Below are 8,859 nucleotides of genomic sequence, written 5' to 3' on the forward strand. Positions count from 1 at the left end.
GGAGACACGGATATGGATTGTGCATTTAATATCCCAGAAACCCAAGAAATATCCCAGAAACCCAAGGCTTTCTTGGAATACTGAATTCAGGAAAAAAGTGTTCAGATGCAAAAGTGTGAACTTGAGCTAAGATGATATTCAGAACACAGAAATGTATGTCAACACACACCATGAGTGTATTAGGACCTGGTTGGTTTGTCCATGTGTGCATGTCACGCATGAATTGAAAGGCAGACAAAAACTGAGAGGGACAATGAATTTGCACAGCTGTAGGGGTGTGGGTGATACAGTGTAGACATATGGAAAAGGCAGCATGTGTTGGCAAGTTTGGTCTGCGGGGGTGCTTCTGTGGTTTAGCATGTACTCAGCACGCTAAGTATTGACAACAGGGTGTGCCTCTCTGTGCACACAATATCCATACAGGTGAAATCTGTGTGTCTGTGTGTTGTCCCGAGCCAGTGCATGCCATAGTAAGAATACGAGAGCTATCCTGGGCGTGTGGGCGTGAGTGTGCATCTGTGTTGTCCTGAGCCTGTGCATGCCGTGTAGTAAGCAGCTAAGCATGCGAGAGCTATCACGGGAGCATGCATGGGGACGTACGGTGTGTGTGTGTGTGTGTGTGTGTGTGTGTGTGTGTGTGTGTGTGTGTGTGTGTGTGTGTGTGTGTGTGTGCGTGTGCGTGTGCGCGCGAGAGAGAGCACGTCTGTGTGTGTCTGTGTGTGTCTGTGTGTGTCGCGTGTGCGTGTGTGCGAGAGTGCCAGAATGTGTGTTTGCCGAGTGTGCACACATGCATGTGGGTGTGTGCTGTGGCTCTGGGGAGTGGACACAGAGGCCAAGCTGCCTGTTGTCTATCGGGTTACAGCAGTGGGTGTGTTCCCTGGCTCCTGTCGCCTGCGTGTCTGCTGTGCTCTGCCTCTTGTTTCACACAGAGCAGCCAGCTGAGAGGGAGGAAGAGGGAGACAGAGAGAGCGGGAGAGAGAGGGAGCGAGAGAGGGAGGACGAGAGGCAGACAGAGAGAGAGAGAGAGAGAGAGAGAGAGAGAGGGGGAGAGAGAGAGACAGACAGGGGTGGAAAGGGGAGAGATAGTGGAAGGGAGAGAGAGTAGAGAGAGCGAAAGAAAGGTAGAGAGAGAAAGAGGAAGCAAGAGACAGAGACACGCACAGAGCATGCGTATGACTAGCCTCTTCCTCCACCACTAGCAGTGACGCTACCTCCGCCTCTCTTTTTTCCCGGCCTGCCTATGTCTCGTTTTCTCTCTCTCCTTCCCTCTCCCTCCCGCTCTTTTCCACTCCTACTCCCCTCCCTCCTTCCCTCGTTCCTACCCGCTCTCTTTTCTCTGCCCCACACTTACTTGCGCTCTCTCTCTCTCTCTCTCTCTCTCTCTCTCTCTCTCTCTCTCTCTCTCTCTCTCTCTCTCTCTCTTAGAATCTGTGTGTGTGTCTGCTAGTCCCCCTCTCTTCCTCTCTGCTAGATTCTCTGCCTGCCTCCCTCCTTCCTTCCCCGTCCTCCTCTCCCTCCCACCCGCTCTCTCGCTCGCTCGTCTCCTGACAACTCCTGACAGCGAGCAGCTCTGCAGCTGGTCGCCAGCCTCAGCAGGATGCAGAGCCCACACGTTACCCCCAACACGCGCGCGCACATGCGCTCACACACACACACGCACACCCTTCTCCTGACCTCCTCTCGTCTTCACTGACTCCACTACTCCATTGCGCTCCTCCTTTCCTCTCCGCTGGCTCCCTTTACTCTTCTTCTCTCTGGTGCTCTGCTTTTATCTCTCTTTCTCCATGACTTCTCTTCAACCCACTCGCTCTCCTCCTCCCTGCTAACCACCCCCATCACGTGCACGCACACACACACACACACCTCTCCTTAGCTCCTCCTTCGAATTGGCGATCTGCTTCATGATGGCTGTGCACAGCTACACTTGATCGCCCGTGAGGAGGGGGTAAAACAAATGTTTCTTCAGCCTTCTCTCTACCCTGTCACCCGTCTCAGTGCCTTTAGGTGTTGGGTTGGAGCAGGAGCTTGTTAGCGTTGTGTTGTAGGCTTGTTGTGAATGTTGTTGTTGATGCTGCTGGCTGACTGTTGCTACCTGCTTCACGCGGAGGCTGTGAACATTTGTGGCTGTGGTGGTTAAGTGGTAGTGGGTGGACAGCTGACGACACCCCTCTCCTCCCGGACCCTCCTTGGGAGCCCAGAGCCGACAGCACCATGTGTTAACCCAGTAACCCAGTGTTGCCACATATTTAAAATGACCTTGTTTTTTACCTGGCCAAATAGGGTAACTGGACAGGTAAAACCAGGTAATTTGGGAATACATCTGACACTGGATTGTAAGGTTCTCAATCCAGGTTGTCAATCAGTGAATTGATGGCTTTACCTGTACACGTAGGACAATTGGACAGGTTAAAACCTGTGCATTAGAAGGCAGTGGATTGCCAATCCAGGTTGTCCATCACTGAATTGATGGTTTTACCTATCCAAATCAATAGGACAATTGGACAGGTTAAAACCAGTGCTTTTGGAATAAGTGACAATGCCAATGGATTGTAACTTCAGCGTTCAGGTTTGCCTATCACTGTATGGGAGATGAACTCTTGCTGAGGCTGCAGCACTTCCCTCTCAGTCCAATCAGTCAGCTCACCCACCTCCACACCACCCCGTCCTATATCCTATACCCTGGCAACCGTGCCAGCGCGTGTAAATTTGACCTTGGAGCACCGGTGCATAGTCTTCACGCAACCAGAGTGCCGCTGCTGCACGCACAGGTGGTATGTCTGTCTGCACGCGACTGCCGCCGGATTAAGGCTGCATGGCAGTGCACGCCAGGTGACAGCAGCCAACCAACCACTCACCAACAACTATAAGCCAAACAAGACGTTTGCAGCTAAACCTGTGTGAAACTCTTAGGCACCATCTCCTTACTACCACTTCCACGTTTTTGCCTCCAAAACTCACTTTTGCAGGTGGACGTGGCTTGGCTTACTGTCCCAGTAAGGACTTAGGTAGGTACACGCATGCGTTATAAGCTAAAGTAAGCGCTCAGTGGTCAAACACTGAAACAAGGTCAGTAGTTACACATTGCATACAAATACAGCAACGTTGAAAAAAAAACGTAAAGAACAAACCCTCCAAAAAGCATAACGTTTTCAAACGGACCAACCGGTAACTTGTAGTGTCTTATAGAGTACCATGCACACAACCTAAAAAAAAGGGGCTTCAGAGCGATGGAACCCAAGATTTTGTTCACGCCTTTAGATGCAACTACATGACAAGGCTGCTAGACTGCAATTGACAGCAGATGCTTCCACGCACCGGCAAGTTCTCAAACATCAGCAAAGTATACAAACGGCAGTGATTCACTCACGAGACAAAAATCAGTTTTGCAGCAATGCCACAAGACAAGAAAACGGATTTCCATGTGCAGGTGTTTGACAAGACGACATCAGCATCTTGTGCTGGAACAATACAGGTGCAAGTAGGTCAGCATCATGCATTACAACGCACACTTCTTGAAGTATTCATGCAGACCCACACAACAACTGCACACATTTTCACACTCAGTGCATAGACAGCATTAACCACCACGGTGGGCTTGTGGAGGCTGGAGCATCACTAAATGCTGCAAGTAGAAATGCTGACCATTAAAATCTTAGGATATGACCATGACTGACTATTTGACATGACTCGCCTTCAACTTAACTGACCTGCATCTTTGAATACAAGCCAACCTAGCCAGTGGGTGACTGCTCCCCACCCACACGACCAACCACAATGCTGAACTACTTCTTAAAGAGTTCCCCTCTGCTTGCTACTAGCACTACAGTAGACTACCGTACTCTGGTTTGAAGTGCAAACAAGAGAGAGGAGTAAAGAGCAGTCATAAAGGTTACAGCAGTGAATAGCAGCTCAACAACAACAGGCCTGAAATAAAAGGCGTGTTTCCACAATGTGTGTGCTTCCCTTCGGAGAGAGCTACCTTTGTCATGACGTAGCAGGAGCAGGCGTTATCGCCTAGTCGCTTCCTTATTTCCCTCTGACTTGCACGGGCAGCTACCACAAGTAAGTTGGTAAACAGTGCTGGCAAGAAGTAAGATCATAAAGGCCACTGCACTGGGTTCCACAACAACAAAATCAGATAACAGACATTCAGGAAGAAACGGGACATTCCTGTTTTGGTGAGCCGTGCACTAAGGGGAAGTGACCCGGGCCGCATAGGTGAAAACATCACAGTAGAAAACTAGACGTGCACAAGAGAGGAGCCTAGCATTCAGAATGGGCCTTTTTCACATGCCATCACACACCTTTGAACACGGAACATTTCAATGCATTTGCAGCATGTATAAGTTGATTCCGGTGGTACGGGCATCTTTTTTTGCCTGAAACCAGAAGTCTTGAGCTGTGCTTCTAAATAGAACTTATCCAACGTCACTATGAAAAAAGCTATCGAAGAGTAATAGTGCCAAGGACTTCTTTTGGCATCAGACATTTCCTTAATCTGGATCTTGTCGTCCTGTTATTGAAAAGAATATTATCTCAGACTCAGACGTGCTTGTTCAGTGATTAAGTCCTAAGTGTTGCCTAGTTCTTCTGACAAATGCATTGTCCATATTCATAGCCAGGATCATTTGGGTCATGATGTCTCAGCATGTGGCTGTCACCTCGTTGCTACCATTAGGACATGCTGTGACACAGTGTGTGGGTACACATTCCAAAAAGTAGCCTGTTAACCTGTGCAACCCTGTGTTAGAACAGGCTTAAACTCCGATTTCGACCATCCCCTGGACCCTTCTACAATTAGATTTGCTCTCTGGTTCTTTAACACCAGAACAGCAAAACACTCTGAAAAGGTGTCTGCTTGTCTACTACTGTCGTGTAATAACAAAGTTGTAGTAAATGTATTTATTATTTGGACCCCCTGGACCCTTCAATTCTATTTACACTGTTCTTCTTCTTACAAATGAGAACACCTCCCTCAGAGGACTGACGTGTGTGTGCGCGCATGTTTCAATTCAAAATGTACTGTGGTGCAATAAAAAGCCTGTGGGAATTGCATTTGTTGCTTGGATCCCCCCAGAGCCTTTATTTGTACTTCTATTCTATTTACACTCTGGTTCTTTAATACCAGAACAACAAAACACTCTGAAAAAGGTGTGCAGAGCGTGCATGCTTGTGTGTGCACGTCCCAAACAGTACGAAGCTTGTGGGAAATGTATTTGGGCCCCCTCTGGACCACTGTACTTCCTTTGTATTTACACTCTGCTTCTTTAAAATCACAACAGCAAAAAACAGGTGAGGTGTGCAGGTGTGTTCGTGCTTCTCCAGTTGAGGCATCTTACCTTATCCTTCTCATGCGGCAGCAGGCGGACCGGCGGCAGCGAGTCGAGCGAGACGCAGCCCGTGCCGTCGTTCTGGTGGCCGCCGGCGGAGGCGTGGTGGGAGGAGTGGCTGTGGCTGCGGCTGGCCAGGCGGAAGAGCGGGCCCTGTTTCAGGACGCGCCCGTGGGCCACGGCCCGCTTGAGCGCCACCCGCAACTGCTGGTGGAAGAGGCCCGGCGCCAGCGCGCTGCTGCCCGATAGGTAAGCCGCCACGTCGGCCTGGCACTTGAGGAAGCGCTCCACGCACTTGATGGAGGAGCCGCCGGGCTCGTGCAGACCGTCCAGCGCCCGCTTGATCAGCTTGTTCCAGTCCAACCCGGGCTTCTTGTGTGAGCCTGAGCTGCTGCTGCCTCCTCCACCACCACTACTACCACCTCCTCCACCACCTCCACCGCCCCCAGACGCTCCAGCGCCCCGGGGCTTGGGCAGGGCCAGGCGGCCCGGGTTGTCGGGGTCCTTGTAGGAGTTGAGCCCCTTGTTGGAGACCTTGAGGATGGAACCGTCCTTGACGCTGAGCTCCAGCTGCTCCAGGACCGTCTTGCGGTCGAGGCCGTGCGACATGGACACGGCATTGCAGATGCGCTCCTCGGACGGCCGCTGCTTCTGCTTCTTCACCTTCTTGATGGCCTCCAGGATCCAGGAGGTGTACAGCGGGTTGGCCAGCTTCACCATGGCTGCGGTTTGGTTGGTGGCGGTGGTCTGAGGACAACCTACACGCACCTAGCACAGGTAAAAAGAGCTGGCTGGGCCTGGGCCTAGGCCCTCTGGCACCGTTGAGCCCACTCCCCAGCCAGGGGCAAGGAGGCTATCCTTTGTCCCGCGGCCGAACAGAAAATTCTTCGGAGCTCGAGAGCGAACAGGTGGACGGGGAGCAGCTTCTCACCATAGCATTGGCTGGCCCCCCACGACCCTCCCACCCCTGGAAAAACAACACCCCCGTCCTCCCCGTCCCGTCCCGATGAGGTGGACGGAGCACAGGGACGGATGTGGAGGCAGGTGACAGGTGGAGCTGGGCAGAGTGTCAGTTCCCGCTCACCCAAGTCCAGTCACACTCACACCAGAGGAATCAGAGAAACAATCCCTCCCCCACACAAGTCCCCAGTCCAAACTCAAATCTCTTTGTCAGTGAGGTTGACCCTCAGTGGGGTCCGTTTGCCGGACCATCGCACCTGAGAAACGATCCGATGCTATATCAGAAATGATGTCAGGGGCCTCCTCTTCTGTGACTGACGTGTAAACACCAAAGGTTGCAGGTTTTTGGTTGGACTGATTCGCTCTTTTGCTGCCACCACCTTTCAACTCCTCGTTTTCGCACCTTCTTCTTCCTTGGATGCAGAGTGTTTCTGTGGTCAGATCAAAGCAGCAGATCACACCATGTGGCTCAACAGAAGCTGACCATTCTCATTCCGATTACACCTTAGCAGCCTGTGTAACCTGAAGGTAAACAAATACCAGAACACATTGATCAGAGAAGAAAAAGAAAGGTCAAAAGTCACTGAAATTGCATACTTTATACAGATGATTGATATGGGAGTCAGTAATTCCTGTAAACAGGGGATATAACATGTATGCACTCAGGGAAATGTGGGGTACCTGCCCTACAACATGATACGTCGGTGACATAAAATATGACTTTTTATTTAAATCGCACATACTTTACAGGGATGCATTAGAGCCTCCCTGTTAGGGCGCACATGTAATTATGGTACAACCCCTCCCTGCAAGGATTCTGTGGCACTGCATCCTACACCAAAACTTACTGCTGTAGGGCTACTAAAAAGCGGCAACTGGGAGATACCACCATATAAACAAAAGCTACTTCCCAAAGCTGTACTAGTGTTGTCATCTTGGGTAGCTTAGCATCTCTTCTGCACATCACTAGACTGACTGACCTCACACTGTTGCCCAGTCTTTAAAAACGTGTACAGGCTAAATACAACTCACAATAGACTTTCTACACATAAACATATTCCTGAGCATTTAAATGTTCATGACCAAGTCAATGGAAATCCTCTTTTTTGCTAACAATGTCATTTGCTAACGTCATACAGCATTCCCTATTTTGCAATACACTACTCGATGTACACAAACAATGTGCACGTGAGATGTAAACAGTGTCCGTTAAAACCGTTTGAAAGTGTAAAACTAATACATAGTTTGGAAGACAATGAAAGTAAATTTTACAGTTAAAATGCTGTCCATGTATGAACTGGCGTAACGAAAATAACAATATACAATTATACATAGCAACTGAGAAGGCAAATGCTAGGCCTAGCATTTGTAAACTACTAAGATGAATGACAGACCACAACTACATGATTTATAAAGTACTTCTTTACACATTACGACTGCCACTCTGCGCGACTGTTTACGTTGGTCATCAAGCTTGTAGCGAACTCAACTTACGACACATCTTCCCGCGAATGGATGTTATTAGCGCCAGAATGGTACAAAACATCAACAACGTGTGATCTTGGACTAGGGAAATGAGCCACAGACCTGATCAACAATGACGTGATTCCTCCAACAACCGCGTTTTCGAACAATAACAGACAGTAAGAATAATTTGGATTGAATGCATTTCTGATAGGCAGAGTGAAGCCCTGTTGAGAAACCGCGGCCTACAAAAGCACAATGCAAGTTAGCGTACTAGTCGCCACCAAGGCTAGCGAGTCAGGGCGAAAAATAAAGATTCCTGTTGGAGCGCTGCGACTTAGCGCTACATTTGACATGGCCGCACGGCCTGCTGCAGCCTCGGCCAAGAGTGAAAATCCTTCCCCGCAAGATGCGTCCTTATACAAGGCTCTAAGCTCCCCTTTACCCACTTCCTTCCTTACTATCACCCACCCTCCCACGTACTGCCTGCGGTGCGGTGAAGACAAGGCCGTTGAAGAGAGGTAGGCCTCGGCTCACTCACCCCCCTCCACCACCAACCTCCTCACCCCCCCTCGCGGTCTTCATCTCTCCGTACCCCTTTCCCTCTACCTCTCGCGGCTCCCAGAAAGGCAGGACGGGTCCAGTTCGCCTTTCAAAGAAAGACTGAGGACCTTTACGTATACACACCTGCTAAACAGTTACTTACCGGAATTTCTTGTCGAGTTGCCGGGCAGAATGTGCCAGATATCATTCGAAACACAGACAACAACAAGCCCAAAAATGCAGCCAGAGACCAATGGCTCCGGAGCTGACGCCATCTTTGAGTGAAACAGGAGCCTGGATGGTGGGGGAGGGGGGAAACAGCCAGACCTAGGGAGCGTCTACATCTTTCAAACTCAAAACTGGAAGAACGAGAAGAGGGTTGAGACAGGGATCGTCTCTGTTGTAGTTGTGAAGGGTGAATTTCTGTTGTTCATGTGAAATGGAAGACAGGGACAGATGGTGAGGAGGAGAAAAGGGTTGGTGCGCTGATGGGTGAGCGCGCATTACATTTAAGGGAGCGTCTGGGTTTATTTTTTTCGTTTTCGTCACCCCTGTACAAGAC

At 50.0% G+C, this 8,859-nt stretch overlaps 1 protein-coding gene across 2 annotated transcripts in view; it reads right to left on the bottom strand.

Moving 5' to 3' along the window:
- kat6a (K(lysine) acetyltransferase 6A) overlaps nucleotides 1–8,633 on the bottom strand; it is a 39,564-nt gene extending 30,931 nt beyond the window's left edge. The window contains exons 1-2 of one of the 2 annotated variants that reach the window (XM_063194954.1): nucleotides 8,461–8,633; nucleotides 5,340–6,812 (exon numbers count right to left, since the gene is read on the bottom strand). In XM_063194954.1, coding sequence (XP_063051024.1) covers nucleotides 5,340–6,050 — 711 coding nt within the window. In that variant the 5' untranslated portion in view covers nucleotides 6,051–6,812; nucleotides 8,461–8,633. Of the gene's footprint in view, nucleotides 1–5,339; nucleotides 6,813–7,877; nucleotides 8,216–8,460 lie in introns of those variants that run through there. The other variant, XM_063194955.1, reaches the window with a different exon arrangement.
- Between the last annotated feature and the right edge of the window lie 226 nt (nucleotides 8,634–8,859).

Source organism: Engraulis encrasicolus, chromosome 3 (assembly GCF_034702125.1).
Source record: "Engraulis encrasicolus isolate BLACKSEA-1 chromosome 3, IST_EnEncr_1.0, whole genome shotgun sequence".
In the NCBI taxonomy this organism is placed as follows: Eukaryota; Metazoa; Chordata; class Actinopteri; order Clupeiformes; family Engraulidae; genus Engraulis; species Engraulis encrasicolus.